Below are 26,784 nucleotides of genomic sequence, written 5' to 3' on the forward strand. Positions count from 1 at the left end.
AGGACCCTTTTTTTGGAGCAGTGGCATATAGAATCTTAATCCTGGCATGTTTTGGGCAGGTGTCCTGTGGCAAATCCCCATTCCAATTCCTCTACCTGTCAGGAAACAATAAGACTTAACTGTATCAGAAGCAACTCTAGGAATGAACTACATTTAGTCAGCACCTGGATTGAAACTAAGTCATAGAGAAAAGGCTTCCAGTAAGGTTGTATTAGGGAAATGCCACCACAGTTGATTACTACCTTGTTTCTAACCTTTTAAAAGGCTATCTGTGTCTACACTTCCATGTGGTCTGTGGCAATCATTAAAGGAGAAGGCTAGAGTAACCTGGATACTTTAAATACTGAAAGCAAGTCACTAGGACAACAAAACATGCTTGAAGGTCGCTTTATTTGTTCATAAGGCCTGTGCGTTACAGCAAGCAAAAGTATAGCTACTGTGGACAAAGCTCAGTCTGGAAGAGCATTAAATGTTAACCATAAGGATGTGTATTCACACACAACATGCTGTTTTTCTGTTACCGGAATCTAACACTCATGAGTTACAGATCTTTGAGGTCTTTCTGGATGTTCCACAGTGTATCTGCACTCTTCTTCAGCTGAGCCACCTCATCATCCTTCAGCTTTTGGTTAATAACACTTGTCAATCCAGAGGAATTTAAGACAGCAGGAAGGCTCAAGAAGACATCATTCTCAACACCATACATGCCCTGCCACAAAGAAAAGAGATCAGACAAGAACCCATCACACCGGATCTGCTTTTAATTTCTACAGCAGGAAGCCTTCTGAGAGCAGAGCTCAAGGCAATTATTTTGCAACATGCAGAAAGTTTTCAGTCACAATGTATTTGAGAAAATGAAAAGTACAGAGCTGTTTTAGACCAAGTGGTTGGCAATACTGAGATGGAGATTTCAGGGGAAAAAACCCTCCAAACCCCTCACTTATATATATAGCAAATAGTGCACAAAATTCAAAGCTCCCATTTTAAATTCAAAGTAGTATTTTACAAAGCTTCCTTTGTTCAGGACATTGCTACTTGAGACTAAATAGCTTTTCCGTAACAACAAAATGAACCAGAGCATCCAATTAGCCACCACTCCTTACCTTTACCAGTGTTGAGACTGAATGAACGCGGCACAAGTTCTTCAGCATGGTCTCACAGAGGTCAGCAACACTAAGGCCAATAGCCCAGTTTGTGTATCCCTTAAGTTTGATTACCTCATAGGCACTAAGGAAATATTGAAATACAGTTGTGTTAAGAAGTCTTCAAGATACTGTGAGAATGACAAGTCTTAGATGAGTGAGTGTTTCCCATTTAAAAAAAATCTGAAACACCTGTGACACATTGTAAGTTTAGTAATTAAAACATCAAAGAGAGTGACATATTTCAGTATTAAAGGATAAAGCACTAAGCCTACACCATACCATATGTAATAAAGAAGCCCTATACTAGTATGGTCCTTATTTCACAAGTGAGACAAGTGATTTAGCAACATGAATAGTTACCTCTAGACAAGTTTTACGAAATCAATGAACAAAGTTTTGCCCAAATCAACTCCACCACTCTGCTCACAGAAACATACCACCTTTTGTTGTGTCCTTTGAACAAAGTTAAGCATTTCAGCAGCTATTTGTGAGAAAACAAGTGCACAGGGCTCTAAGCACTGCAGCGGATATGTTATGGAATAGCTTGTCTCGCTGCAGGATCGTAAAGCTTACCAACTGAAATCCTGCGTTTCTGTGTTTAAACCAGCAGTTGCACTTACTCAGGCAGTCCTCTAAATAAAAGGGCATGAAAGCAGCAGTAGAACGGAGAGGCAGCGACAAGGAGGCAGACTAGCTTTTTTGGCCTCACAAATATCCACCTCATTCCTCAAGGCACTGTACCTTTCAACCACTTGCTTGTGGACTTCCTTCCAGTTCTCGCCATCTTTGTCAGTTCCCATGGCAGGATTCAGCTCCTGGAGAGAAACGCCTGCCACATTAACTCCGCTCCAAACAGCCACTGTAACAGAGAGAGGACTTAAGTTTCAGTAGCCATTAGCAGCTCCCCCTCCACTTTTCCTGTCTAAGATAATTGCATAGGAAACAATAATGTTTGGGACACATTTTAAGTTTTCATTTCACTACAGTGACTACAGCAGGTCTATGAAGATAATTATGGGACCAGAACATCTCTCTTATTAAGAAAGGCTGAGGGATTTGGGTCTTTTTAGTCTGGAAAAAAAAGATGACTGAGGGGGGATCTTATCAACGCTTATAAATACTTAAGGGATGGGTGTCAGGAGGATGGGGCCAGGCTCTTTTCAGTGGTGCCCAGTGACAGGACAGGAGGTAACAGCCACAAACTTGAACATGGGAAGCTCCATCTAAACATGAAGGAGGAACTTTACTTTGAGAATGACAGAGCATTGGAATAGGCTGCCCAGAGAGGTGGTGGAGTCTCTGTCTCTGGAGACATTCAAAACCCACCTGGACATGTTCTTGTGTAACCTGCTTTAGGTGACCCTGCAGGGGGGTTGGACTAGATGGTCTCCAAAGGTCCCTTCCAACCCTTACCATTCTGTGATACAGTTAGTTCTGAGAACTTGGGGGTTCAAATATGAGACTATTTTAGTACTGACATTTTAACAAATCAGTTGCAGCATATGAACAACAGAACTTTCAGTCCTTGAAAGGTGTAGACAGCTACTTTTGAAGTCAGAAACCTCCAAGTCTAGCAAAAAGGCACATCTTAGCTGTTCAGCCTTTTAACACTAACTGTACTCCAAAATTGCAGCAAGTATGCATTTGCTGTCCCACTACTTGGTAGTAGGGTTAGCCTTCAAGAATTCTACTCTTATTTCCCTGAATAACAGGATAGCAATATGCAAACTTAAGACTACCAGAAGAGGAATTTGCACGTCTCCCTTCATATTGGAAGCTTACGGGCAGACTCATTCTCTGTTCCTGTGAATTAACAAGGAAATTTCTCAGCTCCTTCAAAGCAAGAGCAGCTGTAACACCAAAGCAAGATGAGCTCTGCGTACGCTCATCCAAGCTCTGCCTCCACTACAGAGTAGGCCTGGCTTCCATAAACACTGTTGTTGATCAGACACTGTACTTTGATCAAACACAATGGGTCATTGAAAAGATGGCTCCCTTAAAAATACACATCACTAAAATATAGAGCAGTACCAATCTACACAGGTGTTCTGCTGCATCACATCAGACTGAACTAAGACAAATAAGCTTCTTTGATTTCACAGGGTTTTAAATCTATCTTCTCTTAAATAGCATGGACAAAAGTTACAAAATAAGTTAAGGGATAATTTTGTTAGCCTGAATCTGGATTGTTAGCTATTTTTACTACTTGCAACAAGCTCTGCCATTAACCTAACAAGAGCTAGTGTTGCTTTCAGCAGAGAACAGTGCTACAGACTATGTTATGACGCTCCAAAAACTGAGGATAAACAGAAGTATAAGCTGTTGTCTTTAGAACACAACTTAAGCTAACAAAATTGGCTTTTTCAGGCTTTAATCATACAGACACTTCTATTAAAAACGCATAGCTAGATTTCCTGGACTTGTCTCACCACTGACCTTCATAAAAATACAGCAAAGTGCTCACTACTCAAGGTCAAGCTGCATCTGCTCTTTCAGAATTTGGCAACACCGTTTAGGCCTCAACCTCTAACACAGTCCTGCTTATTCCCAAGGAGGTCAGAAGGGCTCCTTACCACTAGAATCACCATGTTCTCCCAAGATCCAGCCATGGCAGCTGGCTGGGTGGATACCAAGTCTCTCAGACATCAGATAGCGAAATCTTGCTGTGTCTAGATTGCAGCCACTTCCAATCACACGGTGTTTTGGCAGGCCACTCAGCTTCCATGTGACATAGGTTAATATATCCACTGAAAAGAAGAACATGCACAGTGAGTGACACAATTCACATACACCAGGAAGAATGCTCCAACAATTACTTTGCTGTAGGCAATCAGGAGGACTCCAAATACAGTTGGGCTCATTGGTCACAGTATTTTAGGTCTGACTATTTGGGGTCTGACTGCTGGAAATTTAGGACCCATCTAGCTAAAACTGATGAGGGTCTTTGGAGATTAGCATCCTGCTAGCTAAAGTTGGAGGCACTTTTTTGTCACAGCTAAATCCCTAGTGCATCCAGAATTGGGACTGAACTCTCCATATGGCTAAGACATTCAAGCAATTTCCTGAAGTAATGTTACCTTCTACTTTATCATCACAATAAGAGGTGAAGCAAATGGAAATGAAACATGTTTGAAATTCACATACTCTGTTTCTAGTTGGTAACTATTTCAGGTTCATTTCTTAAACAGATTTGTGCATTAAGCAGTTTTTTTGCACCGTCTCCGTAGCATGAAAAGCCAGATGAGCTCCATGCTTCTGTGCTTTCACTACAGGTGGCTCTAAAAATACAGTTTTAGAAAAAATACAAACCTAGGTTGGGGCAGACAGAGAAGGCTGTGAGCAGGGAGGAAAAAAAAAGTCTAACATGTAGCTCAACGTAACAATAATAAACACACCACAATAATTATGGCTCCAGCACTCCCAGAAGCCAGCCAATTCTCAGAAGGGAATGTATTTGTGTACACATATATAACACCTTGCTGTTGCAAGTAACATGCTCACAGGCATAGTTTCCCTGCAGCTTCAGTCGAGGCAGTTCCTGCCAGGATCACAGTAGTTTGTACAGACTACAGAGTACCTCTCTACTGAACACCTAAATTTGGTCTGGACCGTCTGGCTTTCAAGTTAAGTGCCAAGACACCCCTAAACTTTGAGCTGTGCTTTGTAATCTCATCGTTTGCCTACAGTAGGGCTTCCCAGTCAGGCCAGGCTGCGGACAGTGCTGTCTAAGCTAGAGCCCAGGCAGATCTAGGGAAGCTAAACAGGGAAGGACATCAGATCACACACCAACACACAGGCAGCAGACACCCCTGACGCTCTGGCACCCTCGAAGTCCTTTCTAATGCGCTCACAATAACTTCTGCTATACGAGACCAGTGGACAAAATTCCACACATTGACAAAACAAAGCAGTATAAAAATAATTCTGAAAAGCAACATGCAGTTCTCCTACACCTGCTCCACTGCAGAAATGTCTATGGTTTGAATTCACCCTTGCTAGAACAAAAACAATTTTATCTTTGACTCAGTTTGATTTTTGGATAAGTGTTTAAAATTGGTATAAGTTATTATACTTGCACAGTAGCCACTTGCTCAGGAAACTAGTATTCAGTAGTAGTTATTGTCTAACAGCTAATTACTCAACCACCGAGTCACTAGCTTTACATGCACTGCTTTGACTCTGCCGAGATACCTTCAAAAGCAGTGTTACCTCATTGCCAGGGCTCTGTAGTAAGGGCTTTACTCAGATGTAAATTCAAGCAAAGACAGCCCTACAGAGACACCCTACAAAGCATATCAGCTTTACACATCCAAGTGTCCCAGCTGTATGAGTACAAAGAGATACTTGCAAGTGAGCACACAGATGTGTATAATCAGCTATAACACTTTTCTCAGTTATATATAATATATAGATATATATATTACAATCAGTTATAATCTAAATGAATATTCTATGATTCTATGATGTAGTACAGTTAACCTTTCCCCCACCATAACCTTCATAATGCAGATATTTTTTTCCCGAAAATATAGCCAAGACTAGAGGGTAAATTCTTCATCCCGCCCCCCCAAAAAAAATCACCATATCATATCCAGACAAAAAAAATTGTTTGTAAACCATAACTTTCAAGAGCAAAATGGAGGTCTCCTTTAGAGATGAAAATTTTAACGTACCTAACTGCTTAAGCCAAAGGACCTTAAAGAACTGACATATTTACTGTGAAGCATGCTTTTAAAGTACAGACACCATGAGAAGCTCTGAATAAAGAGAGCATCACAAAGTACAGATTATTTCTTTGTATTCTGCTGCTAGCAACTACATGGCAGATGTCCACACAAACAGAAGTATTAATTTTCAACATTCAATTTGTAGTTGAGAAGACTGATAAAACAAAACACTGGTTCTCCAACAAATAGAATTCACAAGTGTTCTAGGATAAGACTGCCTTACCTGGGTTGGAAACCACCAGGATGATGCAGTTGGGACTGTGCTTAACAATCTGAGGAATGATGTGTTTGAAGACATTCACGTTCCTCTGAACCAGGTTGAGACGACTCTCACCCTCTTGCTGACGAACTCCTGCAGTTACTACCACAATCCTGGAGTTGGCTGTGACAGCATAGTCTACAACACAGCATGGGGGAAGAGGTACAGAACATGTTAAATAGACTTATCACTAATTTCAATAGCATTGTGTTCATAGAGGCATTATAGGTAGCTTCCCCACCATGCATACACTCAAAGCCAAAAACCATGAGACATTAACCATTAAAACCATTAACCCCTTGTTACGGTGTTCTTCTGAAATCTCAGCCCTATTCATACACTTTAACTTTTCAATGCCAAGGCTTTAAGAGTTCTTTAAGATTACACAACTAATGCTCCACCCTTAAGAAAATTCACAGAATACCAGTATTAAACAAGAGACACTGAGGGTCACCTTTGCCTGCCACAATCTTGTGAGTGTGAAGGAACAGGCTGCCATGCTGTAGATCCATCATTTCTCCTTTTAGTTTGTCTTCCAAAACATCAACCAGAGCAAGCTCATCACAAAGATCCTGAAGAAAACAGCAAAATTTGAAGGAGACAATGAAGCAGTTAACTTGCATTTTAAAGTCTCCCCTGAGTTAAGCTATGTTACATTTTCAAGTGACATGTTACACATCTGAAAGCATCTCTTCTCCAAAGGAAACCAGTAGCACAGCACTGTCTTAGTGTCCTGATGTGTCTCACAGTAACAGAGTCAGAGGCTACTACAGCACAGGTTCACAAAACTCAGACTCTCTAAAAAAATAAGGTATTATTTGTGGGGAGTTTGAGTGCACAGCTAACCCTTTGCTAGTAAAGCACTTAAGAAAAAAACTTGCATCTTTCAGAGTCATAACAAACTTCCTAAATCTATCCAGCAAATATGCTTATTTTAAATACTTAAATACTAACAGCACACCGCATAATTATCAAATTAATGTTCTCTGATAACATTCCTTCAACCAGTTCATTTCACAAGAAGTAGAATGGGAACAGACTTTCCTCAAGAGTAAAAATACTATCAAGAGAAAACAGAGTCTTCACCTAACTTTCTCTACTAGAGCTACTACATTATATTTACTTTGCAGAACAGATTTAGCCACATATGCTCATTGTCCAGCCAGGTTAAGTTGGGAGACGACGTCATATAGTCTCAGAACAGGAAAATAGGGAAATACAGAGGTGGAGGAAAAAGGCATTCTGCTGTAATGCAAAGTTTTACTGCCTTTTGACAGAAGTGTTTACTACCCTTGTAAATTCTACTATACTTAAGGCTTATCATTCAGTAAATCACACTGAGATTCAAGCTACTACTTCCTTCTATTTTCCTAGGTATCTACATCCCATTTGAAAAAAGTAAACACATATTTATGCTACTGAAAATGTATTACTACCAGCAAGCTTCTTTGTTTACTTTTATATAAGAAGCTAACACTCATTAGTTGTAGTTTATAATATTTCCATGTCAACTAAACTAACTACAACTAAACTACAACTAAACTACAACTAAACTACAACTAAACTACAACTAAACTACAACTAAACTACAACTAAACTACAACTAAACTACAACTAAACTACAACTAAACTACAACTAAACTACAACTAAACTACAACTAAACTACAACTAAACTACAACTAAACTACAACTAAACTACAACTAAACTACAACTAAACTACAACTAAACTACAACTAAACTACAACTAAACTACAACTAAACTACAACTAAACTACAACTAAACTACAACTAAACTACAACTAAACTACAACTAAACTACAACTAAACTACAACTAAACTACAACTAAACTACAACTAAACTACAACTAAACTACAACTAAACTACAACTAAACTACAACTAAACTACAACTAAACTACAACTAAACTACAACTAAACTACAACTAAACTACAACTAAACTACAACTAAACTACAACTAAACTACAACTAAACTACAACTAAACTACAACTAAACTACAACTAAACTACAACTAAACTACAACTAAACTACAACTAAACTACAACTAAACTACAACTAAACTACAACACAAGCAACAATATGCACTGTTTTTTCTGTGGGAAAATGTATTTAACAGCAGGCATATTTCAGTTTTTCATTTCATACTCTAAAAGTCATGTTAAGAGTTTATTGCTTTTCTGCATTGTTTCACAGCTGAATTCATCAACTGCTGAATAAAAACCCTAAGAGTCTGTATCCGCACTTGGTCTTTTCTGCAGGGTAAAGTTAAAGTCTCAGTTATTTAAATATTATGAAAAAGTGTCCTTAACTGAAGTCACTGGTGTTAAGAAGTTAGCGTATTCAGAATTTGAAAGAAGACTGTGTGCATGTGTGTGATTATGGATCAATGTATACATAGGCAGTCTAATTATATGGGACTTTCTCACTCCAGACCTTGCAACCAATAGTCACCAGGGTCAGCAGGTTCAAGGAGCCGGTTCTCACTGAAATACAAGAGCACCTGGAAGAGCTCCAATGACTAGTTTCATGAATTTGCATCAGAGTTGCCTAGAGAGGAATTCGTCTCACTATTAGCACACACAGGAATGAAATCTACAGAATCACCAAATGCAGCTTTAAATATTCTCGCTGGAAGCAGCTGACTTGTGACTGTGGAGATGTTTCCATTTCTAAAACAGTATGGCAACATCAGTGACCTGTTTCTGAGAGGGAGCTAAAAATAACCAATGTGAAAGTTTTAGCGTCATTCAAATTTATATATTAAATACACCAGTAAACTGAAATCAGTATTAACACACTGTTTAGTTTTATAAAAGCCGGAGACATCTAGAATTCAACCACATGTACATCTTAAAGTATTGGAAATTAAGTACAAAATTTTATGCCGTGGTTTAAAAAAGACATCTTGGGAGCCAACCATCATGCACAAATCAAAGCCACACCTAATTCAGTGACAAGAATCAGACAGTTTTGTTATGAAAGTGTTTTACTGCAGCTTATACTTGTGAAACAATAAAAGAGAGCAGAAGCCTGGTTGAAATAAACTCCATCATGCCATAATCCAAACTTGAAAAATTTAAAATCAGTTTTTACTCTGGGTTTGGTGCATACAACTCATTAATAGTAAAACTTTGTGCCTAGATTTCTGAAGGCACAATTTGATCCTGCTTAGAGCAGCAGACGAATGCTGGATTGTAGTGAAGCGTATGGTAGCTTCACCTGGCTCCCTCACTGCCAACCTTACAGGTTACAGTACTCCTTCAAGAACAAATGAGTTCAGACAGAGGCAAACATTCGCTTAAAAAAATATAAATACCCACAATGAATTGTCATTGGTTTTCCATTGAATTTCTTCTTTAGTTCTATAGTTTTAAAAACTGTTACCTTCACATCAGTACTTAGTTTCACTGTGGCCCTTTCTTACTGTCTGACAGTTTTTTCCTTGCCTCATGAATATCAGCAAGTCAAAACCCTTAAGAAATGTGTAATATTTAAAACCCCAGTACTCTAAGATACGCATCCTCAAGGTACCAGGTAGAGAAGGGATCATCTTCAAATAAGTTACAGCTAGTTTAGTAGTAAATGCAAGATTTTTTTATCTCACTGCAAGCTACTTGATTTAAGATCTGCCCCTGCAAGTGGCTAGGGCATATCTGTTTGCACCTTCTTTTAAAAAAAAAAATAAAAAATCTGCAGCTCCCATTTGTCTTTTCAAAAACAGCATGAGAGGAATCAAGTTTAAGTCATTCACAATATTCTCTAAAAACAAAGCACAAAGTACAAGAGATCCTTATTGTATAATAAGCCTTTGCTTTGCTCAAAACTACAAAATGAGATTTGCCAAAAAAATCCTGAAACCACTAACAGGAAAAGTCAGAATAACCTCTAAGTCCAGCCCTCTATTTTTAAACTAGCTAAAACCCCTCTGGAAAAACAAAGCCTTACAACCAAGCAATAAGAGCTTAAGAACAATAAAGCCCATGGAAGGGAACTGCAGTATTTTCAGTTACTACAGCACATATGCATTAAAAGAGTAAAAATCAAACATGCATAGTTCTGATTCCTATCCCATATTTCACATGGATTCCTGCTCTGTTTGCATTCTTTGCCCAGCAGAGCTCTCCCACCAAGTGAACTCTAGCTTTGTTGTGGAAGAATAAGAAAATTAAAAAAAGAAAGAAAAGTCTGGCAGGGGCTTCACTACATTTTCCCAGCAGCCGGCAAAATAACTCTGCCGAACGACTGATTTATTGCTAAGCACAGATGGAAAGGTGATGGCACAAAGAGAAACTGAATGGGGAGGTCAACCTTGCATGACCAGTGTAGGTCACTGCTTGCTTACACCAACTGCAAGCGATTCATTCCTGTACTAACCTACCCAGTCTCCCACCACCTGCTAAGACAAACAGGCGGCGCTGAGACATAACCGCAGCGGGAACTCGAGCAGCACGTTGTCCTTGAGCTGTACCTTTGTGAGGATGCTGATGGCACAGGCCATGCCAACCTGTCCAACCCCCACAACGGTTATCTTGTTGTTGGGGACGGTGGCTGCCGCGGCGATGGGGGTGATCAGCTTCTCCTTCAGCGTTGCCATGGTGTTCTGCAAGGAGAGACAGGGAGGTTTGGTTCAAAGCAAGCGAGCGGGAACCAAGCGCCCGGCGGGGCTGGTCATGAAACCAGGGCCCAATTGGGGACCAGTCAGCCTGATGCCATTTCCCCGGCTCGTTTCCACTCGGCCCCGCGGCTCCCTTCGATCAGCCCACCCGCACATCCTTCCCTCCCTCCCTCCCTCCCGCGGCCGGCGGTCTGCCCCCGCCCCGCCAGCCGCAGCCCAGCGAGCGGCCGGGACCGGCACAGGGGAGCACCCCGCGGGTTCCTGCCGCCATCCCGCCCAAACCTCCCTCAGGAGCCACGGCCTGGCTCCGGTCACCGGCCCCCGCGTCCCAGCGGTGCTGGGACCCACCGCGCGCCGACGCCCCCCGCCCCACACGCCATCCGGCCGCCCGGGGATGCTCGGCCCCGAGGGAAGGCGCCCGGCAGGACCGAGCCGCCCGGGTCAGGGAAGGAAGGGAAGGCCCGGGAGACCCTGCAGCACCTCCCGTCCCGGAGAGGGGATCCCGCCAGCTCCGCTCGCCCCGTACCCACCGGCGAGGCTCAGAGCGGTGAGAGGAGAGGAGCGCTGCCGTCCGGGGCGCGAGCAAACAGGGCTCGGGCAATGAGGGCTCCGCAGCGGAAGGGGCGGGCCAGCGGGCAGGGCCGGGCCGCCCCCCGCCGCCCCCTCCCGCGCCTTCCCCGGCGCCATTGGGGGGGCGGCGGCCGCCGCGCTCAATCCCAGCCAAGGACGGAGGCTCAAGGGTGCCGCCGGCCCGCCCCCGGCTCCCCCGCTTCGTTCCCCCCTTCCCCTCATTGTCCGCGAGGGGAGAATGGCGCGCCTGGAGGCGCAGAGAAATGCTTTGGAGGAAGAAGGAATGTAACCTGATGCGGTGCCACAACCGCTCCCCCTCCCCCCGGCATCACGCTGTCTCTGACTCTTTCCCTCTATCCCAGGGGAGCATCACTTTAAAGTTGTGATCTGTGGGGCCCGTGGAATGAGCCCCTGGAACCTGAATGGAGTTTTGTGCCTTGTTAAAGTGATAAGCGCATTTGTCATTGTAACAGGAAAAGTCAGACGATATGACACGCCTTTCCTCTGGCCTATGGAATCGATCAACTGAAATTTGGGGTATACAATTTCCCGCGGTTGCTGAACGGGGAGGAAGTGATTTGTTGCAATTCCTGCAGGAGCAATGCATGGGAAACAGGAAAGAATAGCAAAGGATATTTTCTCCTAATGCTGTAATACCACTTCTTTCTAGCTGTCAATGGAGAAAGTAGAGACAAAACACTGAATTGTATGCATTTCCAGTTTCACTGGCAGCAAAAATGAAGGGTTTAGGTTCCTCGTCACACGTGATTAACTCTCTCACAAGAGGGAAAACAGAAGGGTAAGATTCCAGAGTCCTCCCAAATAAGTCACTGGGTTAAACGTGACTAGGCAGAGAGCCTAGCCCTTCCCGTCTAAGACTATGGTTACCTTTTTTTTTCCTGTTGTTGTGGCCAGTTTAAATTAGTTTCATTGATTATTTTTTTTTTCCAGCTATTTTGCCAGGTTAGTAACAACTGGATTAATTCCCTCTGGCTCACCAAGCAGCCAAACAAACGCTGGTGCCAGCACAAGAGAGGTGGCGAGCAAGAGTGGTGAGGAAAGGGTGAAACTTGCTTTCCTGGGCAGCAGTACGACTCATGCTGGCTTTAAATGACAATCCAACCATGACCTACTTTGCTTCTTTACATTTTTTGAAATTACAAAGGGTCCCCTGGGGGAAAGGAATGAGTTAAGCCATCCACAGGGCACTTCAGGTAGTGACTTGCTATAAGCAAATAAATTCAAGACTGGTAACTACAGCTGAAGTGGGAGCTGGAGGTAAATAATAATTACACAATGAAATGTAGAAGTGAGAAAGTCTATCCTCTATAATTGAGATGAGAACATGCAGAGCTTAACTTTAAGAAGAGAAGGGGGAAGGGAGAAGAAAAGATACAGGAGAGGCTAGGAAAGGATCAGAGCAAGATTTTTTCATTCCTGACCCAGAACCAAGGGGCTGTGCTTGTCCCGCCTGGGCCTGTAGTGAGCAGCATTCGCTGCTGCGTTATGTCTTCTTTGGACAGGATCATTCTCACTCCTTATGAGCATTCAACAATCAATTATCATAGTAGCATTTGTAATTAAATACAGAGGAAAATGCTACTTTCCTACTTGCAAGTTCCTAAGCTTTTAAAAGCAGACCAGACCATGTACCACATCTCAGAACAGCTCTCCTAGGCCCTCCTTTAGGTCATGCCTTCTTTTGCTCACAGTCTTAGAAGCACGGGGTATTTAATCCCCTTCCTGAAGCACTTGCAATCTACATAGCCAAGCCAGGTGCAAGACAGCAGAAAAAAGATTATTCCCTGTTCCTGATCTTAGTTATTGTTCCAGATGATGGAGGACTGAGGCACAGAGAAGGGAAAAGATCTCCCCAGGGTCACATGGGAAGTTTCTTCATGACAGGTCACAGTTTCAAAGTTCAACTCTAGTTGGCAACATTGGTATTTTTGACGAAGCACAGTTTTCCTGAAAAACAAACCCTACTGTTAAGGGACAGAGTCTAAATAAATTTGCCTGGTAACCTTCATACAGTTACAACATTTTTTTGTGTGTACATTTTAATCACATTTAACTTTTGGTTTGTATACAGAGTCTGTAATTAGATAAGTCTGAGATACTCCACTACTTGCATCTGTCCCATCATCTTCCTAAAACACTTGAAAGTAGATATGAGTTCCCTGCTGTTTCTTTTTTTCCAAAACTGCAATTAAATCTGATTAGAGACAGAGATCTCACTTGAAAAACTCTATTAATGGAACCCTTTCCTACAGCAAATTGTTGATGGCCTGATGGCCATGGTCTGGTGATGGCCGTAGTCCTAAGGTAGGAAACATCATGAAGAATATAACCTAGGAAGGGAAAGAGCCCATTACACTGCGAGAACATGGGATATAGGCCTTGATGGCTGGAGAACATCAAGTAAAGGTGATCTTACGTGACTGCGACACACCTGGTTGATCAGGTCATTAGACTGCAGGATGGATATGTTCATTATTTCACATGACTGTAATGGAGAAATAAGAATCAGTGATCCAGTTTTGCAAAATACAGAGAGCTGAATTCACTTGCTGGAAATCACAAAGTTCTGATGTCTGTACAATGCTGTCAGATGCTGACTTAAAATTCTGGTCCACCTATGTTTTAATTCTGTGGTTATTCATCTGGATTTTCCATCTGAAGGGAAAATGCATCACACAATAAAGAAAAATTATCTTGGAGTGGCAATTCTGCAAGCTTCTTTTACCCCAGTTTTAGGTGAAGGAATGAATCCTTGTTTTTGGCATTGGGCCTAGTTTCTGTTTAATTTTCCAGCCACTGCCTTTGAAGAAGATTGCTGATGTTAAGGGTCAAGGTTGATCGACCACCCTCCTTTTTGGGAAGTGTCCATTGATATCTTAACAAACCTTTGCCATATTGCACTCTGGACCCATACTGCTCTTCAGTTCACAGAGCAAGCTTTGTGGAAAATACTGTGAGGAAATGTTGTTTCCTTTAGCACACGCCATTACTATATACTGAAAGAAGAGCCAGTGAAAGGCTTCATGGCTGTAATTCGGTAATGTGACCTGGAAGATTTCAATGCAAACTCATTGCTCCAAAACGGGGTCAAACCAGCAGAGATCAGAAGATGTTGCTCTCTGACTGTCTGACTCCATCTAAGTACCATTATTTTGGATATTCATATCCCTCTCGTCTAAGCAAAGAAGCCAAGACATTAGAAAGTCATCCCCAAAGCAAGTTTAAGATGTAGCTCATGTTCTCATTGTTCACATCACCTCCTCCAGGCACTGCTCACCCACCATAGACACCCACTGCTGTCTGCACGTAACGCAGACTCCCAGCTTTGACCTTCTGACTCGCACCTAAGCGAGATGCCCACGGAAGAGAGGACTTGAACCCCTCCTGTGTGAGTTCACCATAGTGAGTGAATAAATGGAACCTTCTGGGGGGCCTATTCCCAAATGTTAGTTCTTGCCCAGGGAAGCTATTTTCATCCCCCCACCATAGTCATCAGAAACTCTCCTCCAGAAGCAATTCAAGGCATAGTAAAATATGCTGGCTTCAGAAACTAAGCCAGCTTCTGATGTTTTTGCCCCATGTTGTCAGCTTCCAGTTCTGCGTCGCTGTTTGCTGCTCTCTTATCTGTATTGCTGCTGCGATTGCACTGGCTCGAAAGCAAATCCCTGTTTTCAGGGAGATAATTTCTTTCAGTTTGTTGTTCCAGCCCCATGACAGTGACAGCAGCATGAGAACAGTGGGAAATTACGATGTGGGTGTAGGGACTCCTTTAAGCCACTACCACCATTAAAACCGTCTATTTACAGAGCAGCCAAGGGTGAAGTTATCCAGCAGAGCTGAGTCAAAGGATCAGCTCAGCACTGCAGGAGCAGGCAAGTCTCAAAGTGTTGCCCTCCACCCCTGCTCATCCCTCACACCCACCAGCTTTGATACTTCTCTAATCTCTTCCTAAAACAGTTCAGCTCCTTAAATAATTTTTCTTTCCTTGAAGTAACTCTCTGTTCGTTAGCCAGCTGAGTGGGTTCAGTGAAGTGCCCAGCAAACACCAGAGGCAGCTCAAGAAGGGCCAGGACGAGCAGGCGCAAGGGGAGTCCCTTCCCTTTGTTGTGGCTGAGAAACACTAAATCAGCTCTCTGCCTCTCCTGCAACTTCAGCCTAAATTAAGCTTGTGCTCTGAGCTGCCTTCTAGAGAAGCACACGTTTCCACAGACTACAGAAGGAGCTGGGGATGGGAATTAGCTTCACTCAGCTAAATTTAGTCTATGTGAATACCTCTTCCTGTACCCGGTGTTGTAATTCCAACGCTTCTTAATAATAACTCATGTAGAGAAACTATCTTAAGTTGTCTTGAATAGCATAATCAACTCCAGCAGCGGTATCAGCTAACACTGGCTAGATAAGCACAACATTTTTTTCCTTGGCATGTGCCAGAGATTTGCTGTGTGCGTTTAGTTTGTACTCTTGAAATCTCTGTGTCATTGTAAACTTCCTGGCTAATGATGAGACATGTGCATGTTGGCAGCAGGAGCTTTGATAGGTTCAGAAAGTCACAAGCTCCCTGGAAACTGTTGATTTGCTTTCTAGCACCCTAAGAAGAGTAGGTAGAAATTTACCCTGCCTGGATTTTAGTTTTACTGATCAGGACTTGGAATAGTAATTAAAATGAATAGATTTAAAAGGGTGCATGTTAGATGGCTGGGGCTTTTGGCTTGCAGAGGTGCAACAAGAAGTGGTTTATTTTGAAAGTTTTAAAAAAAAGGAAAGCACTGTGCATGAAAGCCATTCTGAAAGCAGGTGACAACTGTACTTTGTGTGACCATGAATTGTCTTATCCTTTTATACTTTTACTGTGACTGCTCTGCCTGCTTGGGCTTGTTATGTTCCTCAAAGATGGACATCCTTACCCTGACTATTTTGAGAAGTTCATAGCACCAAAGACAGAAAATGAAAGAACATTATGTGATAGGTATCAAATACCTGCTTTTTTCTCCAACTCATCCCTTTAGCTACAGATTGGCACCCTACTCATTGCCATCTTTAGTGAATGTCATGTTTATGTCTACATCAGTGAGTGGATTAAAAACCCTTTAAACTACGTGATGTCCTAAACTTAATGTTTACTTTTCCTCGGTACATCTGGTGCACCTTGTAGTCGCTCACTTTTGCAAACCTATTCCCCTTTGAAATTATTGAATATATGATGCTGCTTAACGCATTTCAAAGTATATTGTATCTGCCTGTATTATTACACAAGTGATTTTTAATATCATTGCAGCTGTTGTATCTACTTGGGGATGCGGTGCTTACCTTTCAAATCAAATACATACACAAAAGTGATTACATTCCACCTTCTCTTTAGTTTCATCATTGTACAAAACATAATTAAATTGTCTTGCCATATGATAGGAAATACACTAAGAGGACATTCGCAGCCCTGCGTCCCTGAACGTTGCTTCACGTAATAAAGAAACTCAACATCTGTCCCTATTTGTACAAGGTAATGAGTTCTAAATAGCAACTGAACAACCTGCCTGAGCATGGATGCTTATCTTCATCTGTTGCTTATTGCTGTTTACTCTTTGCACTAACTCTTTTATTGTAATTCCGTCCATGCTAAGACGTCATTAGTGCTAGAAAGGATTTGGCAGTGCAGTTAGTTAGACTGTGAAAGTATGCCAGCCAGTTCTCTCGGTGGAGGCTCACCTTGGAGAGCAAGATCCTGTTTCTGGGACAGTTTATGTCACCTCTGTATATAAAACATGACGTGTCAAACAAACTACGTTTGATATCTAGTCTGTGTGTGGGTACGTGTAGTTAGAGAATAGTTATACTATAGTATAAGTACATTATTCTATATAGTAAGTTCGATTGGTACGGTGTAGTTTTCTGACAAGCTTCAAAATGGTGTTACTGTAGCAGCAACAATTCTAAGAATAGACCAGGGATCTGCTTTATTTTTGGTGCAGTAAATGACAAAAAAATACAGTTGTGACATCTGAACGACTTCCCAGTTGCCTTTTAATGTAGTTTGTGAACTATAATATTATCTAAATATAAATTATAATATGTTAGCTATTAAAGGAATGCAGAAAAAATATGCAGAAAGAGCCCATCCCTTTTCCACTTGTTTTTGCCATGAAAAATACCTGTGGGCAGTGAACTTGGGCAACATTTTCTTCCATGGATGGCTGATCAGTGAAGGAAAGCACCTCATTGAAGGATCTGTCTGGCATGAGGCTGACACTGTGATTCTGAAATCTGACGTGACAGAGGCCATCCTGGGCTTTCTCAGTAGTGAACTGTTGACCTAGGGAATTTAATTGGAGAAAACACAGATCCTTACAGACATTAATGGCACAATATAGCACCTGATGCTTGATCCTGAGGGCAATTTGACTAGTCCTAAAATACAGGTTAAGAGGATGAAGTGCCTGTAGGGATGCATACCTCTCACTAGGATCATAAACGGTTCTGGTCAGCTGGCTCAGAAAACTTCCTGATGGGGAGATGTAGAAGAGATGAATACACACTTTAATGATGGAATTTATCTCATCTGCCTTTAGATAAACCGAACATAGACTTCTAACTGTCTAGTCACCTTACAGTGAAAGGAAAAATATAGAAGTTACTTTGATTTCGTCTGTTTTAATCTCAGTGTCCATTACGGGGACAAATGCATTGAATCCTACAAGTGCATTTTTCCTTCCCTTCGCTCTAAAAGTGAGCTGAATTACTGAGGGGGGTGGGGGGGGAGAAAAAGATGCATTTTCAGTCTGATCAGTCACAGAAGCGGCTAGGGACACGTAGCAGGGGAAAAGGAGGAGATGGGATCACCATTTTTGGTACTAGCCCTTCTTAACTCAGCATAAGCCAGTCTTGAAGCTGCACCTTCAGAGCAAGGCGAAGGTCATTCATTCCAGCTGAGCGCTGGGCTGCAGGGAACGGTAGGCACGTGCTCCTATTGTCCCCTTGCCAATTTCTAGGAGAATTATTCCAGCCAAAGCAATTGCCAAGGTCAAGTGACTGCCTGTGTATTTATAGCAGCAGGGCAGTGCCATTAGCAGCGTTCAGTGCCCAAACTAACAAAGGAAAATGAGCAGGTCTAGGAACACCATCTCCAGCTCAGGTTCCCTCTGGTGCTCATGTGCTGGAAGTCTGGTTTACAGCTACAGTGAATTCTGTCATGATCTCATTAGCGTATGTAAAAAAATGAAATCAGATTGTGTTACTGTATGAATGACACGGTGGACTCTTGCAAAGAGTGCTCCGTAAAACTAGGGTCGGCCAGTCCTTAGGGAACTGATGGCTCTTCAGGATGCAAAATGACACTAGTGCTATCATCACAGAAACAGAAAAAGAGAAAAGTGTAAGTGCCTCTGGCTGTTAAGGGCCTCAGAGGTACTGGTTCTGGGAGTTTTATGCTATTTAGGCCAGTATGCTTCTTCACTAATAAAATGTCTTACAAGGTAGCATTTAGTATTGCAAAAGGTTATGGATATTTCTATCTCAAGCAGCAAGGTAATCGCAACATCTCTTAAATAAGTAATTGTGAAGTACATATGTCAGGAGCCACTGAGGTTTTCGAATTATGTAAGTAGTTATGTCTGTATCTCTGGTGTTTACATTGTGCTGCCCTCACTGACACTAGTATAACCTTCCCCTATTTCGGGTATCTGGGTCAGGAAATAAAAGGGCGCCTTCCGACTAGCTGAGTTTCTTATAAGCCCTTTATTGCTGCCACTCCTACTCTGAGTGTGCGGAGTCTCCTGATTACTCTGATCCCTTTCCAACTGGTCTGAAGATTGAAAATCACACTGGATATAGCCCAGCGTGTACTGATCTATGGTTTCCTTCAGGTGGAAAATGAAGATCAGACCTATACATCTCGATGGCTTTCTTGGCATCTGTCTTTGATGACAACTTTCTGATTTGTGCTGTGGAGGGATAAATTTGTTAGCTAGTCAGCTCAGGGAGTGCCAGGGTAATGTTTATTCTCCTGATTAGTATCTTTTGCTCTATGCTCTACTTGGAGCTTCAGCCTGAAAGTCAGTGGGAACTCCAGCTGGAGCTTTTATGGAGGTTTAAAGATTTGGTGCGGGGGGATTGCCTTTGAGTAGTTGGTGTGGCATTTTAGGCTCTAGGATCATACAGTCTGATTCAGATTTCCAAGCACAATCACAGCACAAGCAACATTAGGTTATGGTGTTTCACAGCGTATTGCATCTATCCCTACCCTGCCTATCTTGGCTGCCCCTTTGCTTCAGCACCATCGCCACCTCCAAATCAGTGAAATCTACTCTGTCCTGAATTCCATGTCAGGGTAATATTTGTGTGCTGCATACACCCAGCTCCAAAGTATTTGTAATGATCATATCTCAGTGGTAATTTCTTTTCATGGTCTTTTCTGTTATTCAGTTACTCTTTTGACCATGGAGCTGATTTTTCTTTCATTCACAGCGTCAATCATCTACATGAAAGCTCCGTTGTCTTTAATGATGCTTGTAATATCCAGACTTAAGTTCCCTTTGGTCCTGCCTTCAAGGTGTGTTTCTCAGCCTGAGAAACCTTAGGAAACCTTACCCAAGCACTGACTGATATTTCATTTTCCTCTTGGCTCCAGATACTTTTCTTGGCATATATACATACTCTCTGAAAATGCATTGTTGTGGGTTTTTTTTTTTAAATTGTGTTCATCCACTAGGTGCAGAAGAACATGAACCCAGAAACAAATTGTCTTCAGACTCTGTGATCCAAAAGCACAAACTTACAGTTGGAGCTTGAGATCTCTTATGGAGGGAATACAGCATGCTACAGCAAACGTAAGCAAACAGCAAATAGATGGCTCCAGATAGGGTAAGCCATCTGGGAGACGGCGGTATCAAGAGGCAATATAAAAGGGGCAGTAAAGGTTGTGTCAAGGCCTGGGGGCTTATAATTTATATGTAATTGGATTTGCTACCAAATGAGGATGACAGCGAGACAGCTATCACGTAGTAAAACCTCAAGACCTCTAAAGAGCTCAATGCATTATTTGCACTGTGAATGACACCCTGTTATTATTTATTTCCACTGCATTTCATGTTATAGCAAGATAAATAAATAAGGGAAGGGTGGTAATCATAGAATCAGCGCGCAGATAAAGCTGAGAGAGCACACTAGAGATTGTAGTGGTGTCAAACTTACCAGAACAACTGAGACAGCAGTTTACAAACACCACCAACAAAATCATAAACTAGGGACTTTATGAAAGCCAGATTAGGAACAGCCACAGAAGAGAAAGAAATACCACAAATGATCTAAGGAGATCTGTGTGCTTTTCCTGAGTGCTAGGAGTCAGTCTGCTCAGAGATTGCTGGCAAGTCCCTTCACTTCTCAGAGACATGCTTCTGCGCCTGTGCTCCTTGTAAAGCGCTTTGAGATTTGCAGAAAACAAGCAAGCTGCTGCGCTGAATGGATTTTTAACGACTGCTATATTCGGTCAGAGCAATGGGTCATTTAGTCCAGGATCTTGATGCCTGTTGTAGTGAAAAAGGAATACAAGAAGCGTGACAAATACTGAGAGAAGTTACTTCTGGTATGTCCTCCTAACTTCCAGCAACCAGGGATGGAGTTTGCTGGTAAATCTGTCATTTGTTGGAATTCACAATGGTAAAGTCCTAACAACACCCTGGCAAGGAGTCCCCAAAGCAGCATCAGCAGCAGGAGGGGACAGTGGTTAAACCTTGGGGACATCTGGCCACAGTTTTTTCAGAATGAGCTCCGGTACAAAAACACAGATCTAAACCAGCCATGTTCGAAGAACTTAATTTCTGGAGTCCCAGAATGGAAAGGACCTAGCTCATTCAATCCAAGTTTATTCCTCAGTAGAAACATTTTCAGCTTATGGCTATGTCTGCTTTGTTGTAACTTTACATTGCGGTTAGAGTGAGTTGTATAAAAGGTGTTTTTTTAATTTTTCTGAACAAGGCATCTCCAGTAAAGCATAGATGGAAGTAACTATCAGGCAAAACTCAAAGCCCCGCTGTGGTGCTGTGAATGAAGGAAGGTGATCGTCTCAGGCATTTTAAACTGCTCACTGACACAAGCAAGTAATACCACCACCTGTGTAACTGGCCCTTCTGGAAAGCAAATCCGTCTTCCTCGGCTCATATGACCCCTCTCAAGGACAGAGATCCTATTTCTGCAACCTTGTTGTGTGAGGGGCTTGTAAACTTCTTTACCTTGGAGTAAATAATCTTCTCCTTATTTAGTTCCATTTAACTCAATGGGATTGCTTGCAAAGTAATCAGGGCTGATGAGGGCATCATAAAGTGGCCAAAACAAGAGTGTGTTTTGACCCCCTGTGCAAGCTGGCAATGTGGAGAGGAAATACTAATGTTCACGCTGCTTATTACAATTCTTCCTTAAAATGAATACTGAGAAATTTCTTAAACATTTCTTATCTAGTGACACATATTTACTTCTTTAAAGCAGATACAGTATTGTTTAGATAGGTATTTGCTTGTTTTCACTGTTAAAATAACTTGTATTCTCCCCCCCCAGCACAATGTCAGATATTTACATTTTGCCAGGGGCCATTCATTTAGATATTCTGCCTGTCAGGCAGAAGTAAGCTCCGAGGCATTTAAGCAAGGAAATTCAAAAGATAAAGCAACTGCACAAAGCAGTGCTCCTCCTCTTCAGAGTCTGGATTCACTGAATCCAGTGAAAGAATTTCAAAGCAGCATCCCAAGAAGGAATAGAAATGATCAACAGTGAAGAGGCCACCATCTATTCAAGCGTTGTGTTAGTAAAATAGAGTATCCACAAAGTATTAATAATCCAGAAATACGTAACACCAATTATTAGGTGCTTATGATTGACATTTCTCTTCAATAGGTTGTTCCACGTACACAGCCACACAGGAAGCTTACAAAGACTCATTTTTTTTTAACTCCATCTTTTTCAGGGCAGAATGAGAGCCTAAAATATACATGAACAACAGCAGCAGAAGAAAAAAGGTAGACCATAGAATTTCATCACATTTTAGTGCATAGAACCATAGAATGGTTTAGGTTGGAAGGGACCTTAAAGATCATCTAGATCCAGCCCCCCCTGCCCTGGGCAGGGACACCTCCCACTAGACCAGGCTGCTCAAAGGCCCATCCAGCCTGACCTTGAACACTTCCAGGGACGGGGCATCCACAGCTTCTCTGGGCAACCTGTTCCAGTGTCTCACCACCCTCACAGTAAAGAATTTCTTCCTAATGTCTAATCTGAATTTCCCCTCTTTCAGTTTAAAAACATAATACACTCAAATACATTTAACCCATCTCTCAGTTAGACTTCCTGGAGTTGGATTTGTTCCTTCCCTTTAGAATGTGACAGTAAAAAAAAAAAAATTATATGTATTTTAAATTTTCTTCTTGACATTTCTGTTTCTTTCTTCATATAGGTCCACACAGATTTTTCTAAGAAAGCAAACAGATGAAGAAAGGCTAGGTTAAAATTTTACCAGAAGCTTTAACTCAGCACACAAAAATCTGAAGTGCCCTTGTGTTTCCCCAAAGTCTGTAGTGAGTTTGCTTAACTCTTCCTCTCTGCTTTGTGAACAAGGGCTACCTAGATACATCAGTACTCTTAACACTCTTTATGCTTGTTGACTCCAGTTATACTGAAGGTAATCTTTATCTCCAGTACTTAAGAGGATGGCTGTAACTGCTATACCTATTGGAGTCAACAAAAAAAGCAATGTTGAAGCATTTTGCCCAAAGCCCTCTCTCTTCCAGCAAACAGAGCAGGGTACCAACCCCTCCCATCAACCCTCAGATCAGAGCTGTGGAGACGTGAAGCTCCAGCACTTTCTTCCTCCTCTCCTAGGGTGCTTGTTTTTTACCTGCCCTGTCTCCTAAAAGGTAACACAGCATCAAATCTGATCATCTTTACAGGCTCTGCTTGTGTGACTGCTGCTCTGTTCTCTCCTGAGAACTACTGAGTAACTCCTGGGCAATTTCAGTTACACATCGGAGAAGAGTAGGGTTCTCGAAACCACTAACTTTCTACACACTCAGCAAAAGAGGACCAGGAGAGAATTTTTCATGCTTTCGTCCTACATGGGAAGTTAATGAGTTTGGTTTTTTCATAGCCATTAAGGAATCCATGCGACAGAGACATTTTGGAAAGAGACTACATTCCTTTTGCAGCCTGTAGCATTTTTTAACATGCACGGTCACCAGAAGAATCAGCAGATTTTGCCACTCCTGTCACTGCAGGGCAGCAACGGTTCCATCACGTGAATGGGACAAAGAGTAGGTGTGGGCTGGCATGCACACACAGCGAAAAGCATGCAGCGGAAGCAGAAACTGGGTGGCTGGGAAAGACAAAGGAGACTGTGAAAAAAAATTACTAGCTTTTTAATTAGTGGAAAAAGCATTGCCCACACAGCTTGTTTTCTTTGTTCTTCAGCCGGGCAGGGCTTTGATGAAACAGGACAGGCAATTGTGTAATGTCAGTGCTGCACAGCCGGGGTGGTCAGGGCAATGGTAAAACAAAACCCTGGGGACAAGAACCAGGAGGTAAGGCTGATTTGTGAAGATGTGTCGCCAATTAGTGCACCAGCAGCGGTGGCTGGAGACCAAGTGAGTCTGAAAGAGAAGTACAAGTGCTCTGTGAGAAATGACGCCAGCAGTGCCGGCCATAGGGGTTGTGCCTCCATGGCTGGCCCATGTGCCAATACACACCATTGCTCACTGGGCTCGGTTCCTGCTGAATTTAGTGCCCCCTCCAAGACACCTTCCTCTTAGCTGCTCCCTCTGCCATCTAACACTCTCTGCTGGTTGTACCAGCGTGTTTCTCATTTTCAGACTAAGCCAAATCGTAATTTGTTTCTGCCCGTCAAACCCAATCCCATTTTTTTCCTCATTTGCTGGATAGGATGAATCCACTCAAACGCAGCCTGACAAAGCTAAAAAAAAGCTTCCAAGGGTGGCAGAACGGCTGTCTGTGAAGCAGCCACCCACACGTTCTGCAGTAGGGGCCTCTGCATTTGCTGGTTTTGTATGCAAGAGGTTCAGCCACCAAGAAGCGGCACAGCGCATGCAGCTGAAGAGATGAACGACTAAAGTTAATGGGGAACACGTGCAGATGGCAATTGCTAGATGTGCTTGGGAGATGCTGGTATCAGTTTGGATGGATTCCTGTTTGCATCATTTCTACTCTCATTAAATCCTGATAGGCTTTTTCTTCCCCTGTGTATTCAAAGCCAGCAGCGACGACGACAAAACCAGAAAGGACGATGCAGCGGGGCTGCGTTTGCAAGAATACACAAGGGATGATTTAACTCGCACTCTTTCTCAGGACCAACCTAGCGTGGGTTTTGCTACCACTTACTCTCCTGCTCCCTTAAAAAAATCACCGCCCTGAGGGGTTTTTTGCTCTTGCTGAGAAGGAAAATTTCCACTTTGCATTTCAATGAAAGGCATTCAGCCTCCTTTCCCCGCCCCCAGGCTGTTTCCTGCGCAAACCCTCTGACTTTCGTTTTCTTTTTGAACCAGCTAAATTTGCATTTCCCTGAGCGCTCTCAAGCATCTTCTTTCCCAGCGTGTGAGAGAGGGCTGTGCTGGGGGGACGTGCTGGGGTGCACATCTGGCTCCTGGCGGTGCCTAAAGGCAGCCAGGACCGAGTCCCTTTGCGGCACGACCCCAGCGACAGCAGCAATCTCTGCTTTTCTGTGGCACCACCGTGTCGAAGGTTTCGTGAGGTGAAATCGTGTCCGTGTCAGCTTGTGGATGGGGGAAATAAAAACCTAAGCGGCACAGGGGAGGAAGGACCAAGAAGCCAGCAAGCAAAGACAAGCCTGCTTAGTCCTCTGGTTGTAGTAACACCTTTCCACAAAATCAGTGTCTTGCTTTGGCGTGTGTGAACTCCAGTGAATCTGGGTGTCATGATGGAGACACCGGAAAATTTCTAATACTGCTAATGTACAAATCCAAGACATTAGTGGTAGACACAATTTTTATTAACTTTATGTTCGGTAAGTGTGCATCTATGAGGATGTGCAAACCAAACGTTAAAGATGTCCTATTTTAATTAGAAAGCTTTTTTCAGATATCTGTACCTCTCAAGGAAATAATGCATGAGGTCTTGCATTATGGATTTTCAAAATGAGTTCTTCTTTATCTTAATAAGAATGAAATGAAAGAGCTAATAGTACGAGAGCGTACTTTAATTTTTGGCTCTTTATTTCTGTGGCTTCGTTTCTTATCAGAAAGCCAGGTGGCCTCGAGAGACTGGTAAATGAGATACAGAGTCTTTTATCTTTAAATCATCTCGAATCCTGCTTTGGTTGCAAATGGCCAAATTCAGTTAGTTACCATCCCAAACCTATGGCTGTCTTTTTCCACAAGAATAGGTGGTCCCTGCCCAAGTTACCAAATGAGAGGTCAGTGTTTAGCAGTCAGGGGCTTGTTCTGATTGATAAAGAAGGTAACAAGGGAAAGCAGAATGAAATCTTAGTAGCAAGAGACAGCATTAATTCCACTACTCAGTAACATCATGCCTGTTTCACTTATGTAGTGGTAAAGGCCTAGAAAAATAATTTTTAAGTGATTTCTGGGATCAGCCGCAAGGGTGGACTACTGCATACCGCAATGGCTGTACTGCACAGGGATGCACAGCTTAGAAGTCTGTAGCTGGTTGACAGCTCCGTTTAAGATATGTTAATGAAGGCGTTTAGCAAGATCCGCACGATAGGGACTGTGCTTCAAGAAAAACCAAGTTCTTCCAGTAATGGGAGAAGTAATAGGTTTCACTTTTAATGGCTCTGTCATTTGTGGATTCTCTGAGGTCTAGTACAGGGTGAGTTAGTCAGCCTTTTCATTGCTCAGGGCATTACGAGGAGGTCTCTCTCCTCTACCCAGTCCCTGTCTACTGAAACTTCTGGGAACCTCATCTCTCTGTCTTCTGTCAAGTTGGTTGAAATTGGTCAAGCGGTTCAACATTTATGGAATGAGGAGGAAGGAAAAGACAGACAGGATGGGATGGACAGTATGATCCTCCTTAGCCTTTCTTCCCCAAGGAAACGAGATGAAAAGCATCATCAGTGGGATTTAAAGCTCAATACTCTGATTAGCATGTTAGGGTTTATTTTCCAGTGATTCATTGTTTATGCTATGATGCTTATAATAACACTGTCAAAAAAAATCCAACTCAAAACCTTGCTGGTTTTAAGCTGAAGCAACCTGAGCTTTTTGTTTAATATGTCTGGCTGGCACATGGTGGCATTGCAAAAAGCTTGTTAATTCTTTGTATTTGTCCTTTAATTGTTTTATCTTTATTCCCTTTAATTTTGATGTTGCTGTGACAATTCCAGGTAGATGGTTAAGCCTGACAAGTGTACAAATACAATCAGGAGGATCAACACTATAGCAAAGCGGTTTGCATCACAGC

The 26,784-nt window shown here is 42.4% G+C and overlaps 1 protein-coding gene across 2 annotated transcripts; it reads right to left on the reverse strand.

Annotated features, from left to right (window-relative positions):
* Positions 1–371: 371 nt before the first annotated feature.
* On the reverse strand, positions 372–11,428 carry LDHB (lactate dehydrogenase B). 2 transcript variants are annotated; one of them, XM_063357578.1, is made up of 8 exons: positions 11,298–11,428; positions 10,621–10,752; positions 6,586–6,703; positions 6,096–6,269; positions 3,719–3,892; positions 1,887–2,004; positions 1,104–1,227; positions 372–709 (listed from the first exon to the last, which is right to left on the reverse strand). In XM_063357578.1, the coding sequence occupies exons 2-8, from the start codon at positions 10,744–10,746 to the stop codon at positions 542–544; spliced, it is 1,002 nt and encodes a 333-aa protein (XP_063213648.1). In that variant the 5' UTR covers positions 10,747–10,752; positions 11,298–11,428; the 3' UTR covers positions 372–541. The 2 variants fall into 2 exon arrangements, with proteins under 2 accessions (XP_063213648.1, XP_063213639.1); XM_063357569.1 differs by having other exon boundaries at positions 11,248–11,360.
* Between the last annotated feature and the right edge of the window lie 15,356 nt (positions 11,429–26,784).

The sequence above is a fragment of the Chroicocephalus ridibundus genome, chromosome 1, assembly GCF_963924245.1.
Source record: "Chroicocephalus ridibundus chromosome 1, bChrRid1.1, whole genome shotgun sequence".
Lineage (NCBI taxonomy): Eukaryota > Metazoa > Chordata > Aves > Charadriiformes > Laridae > Chroicocephalus > Chroicocephalus ridibundus.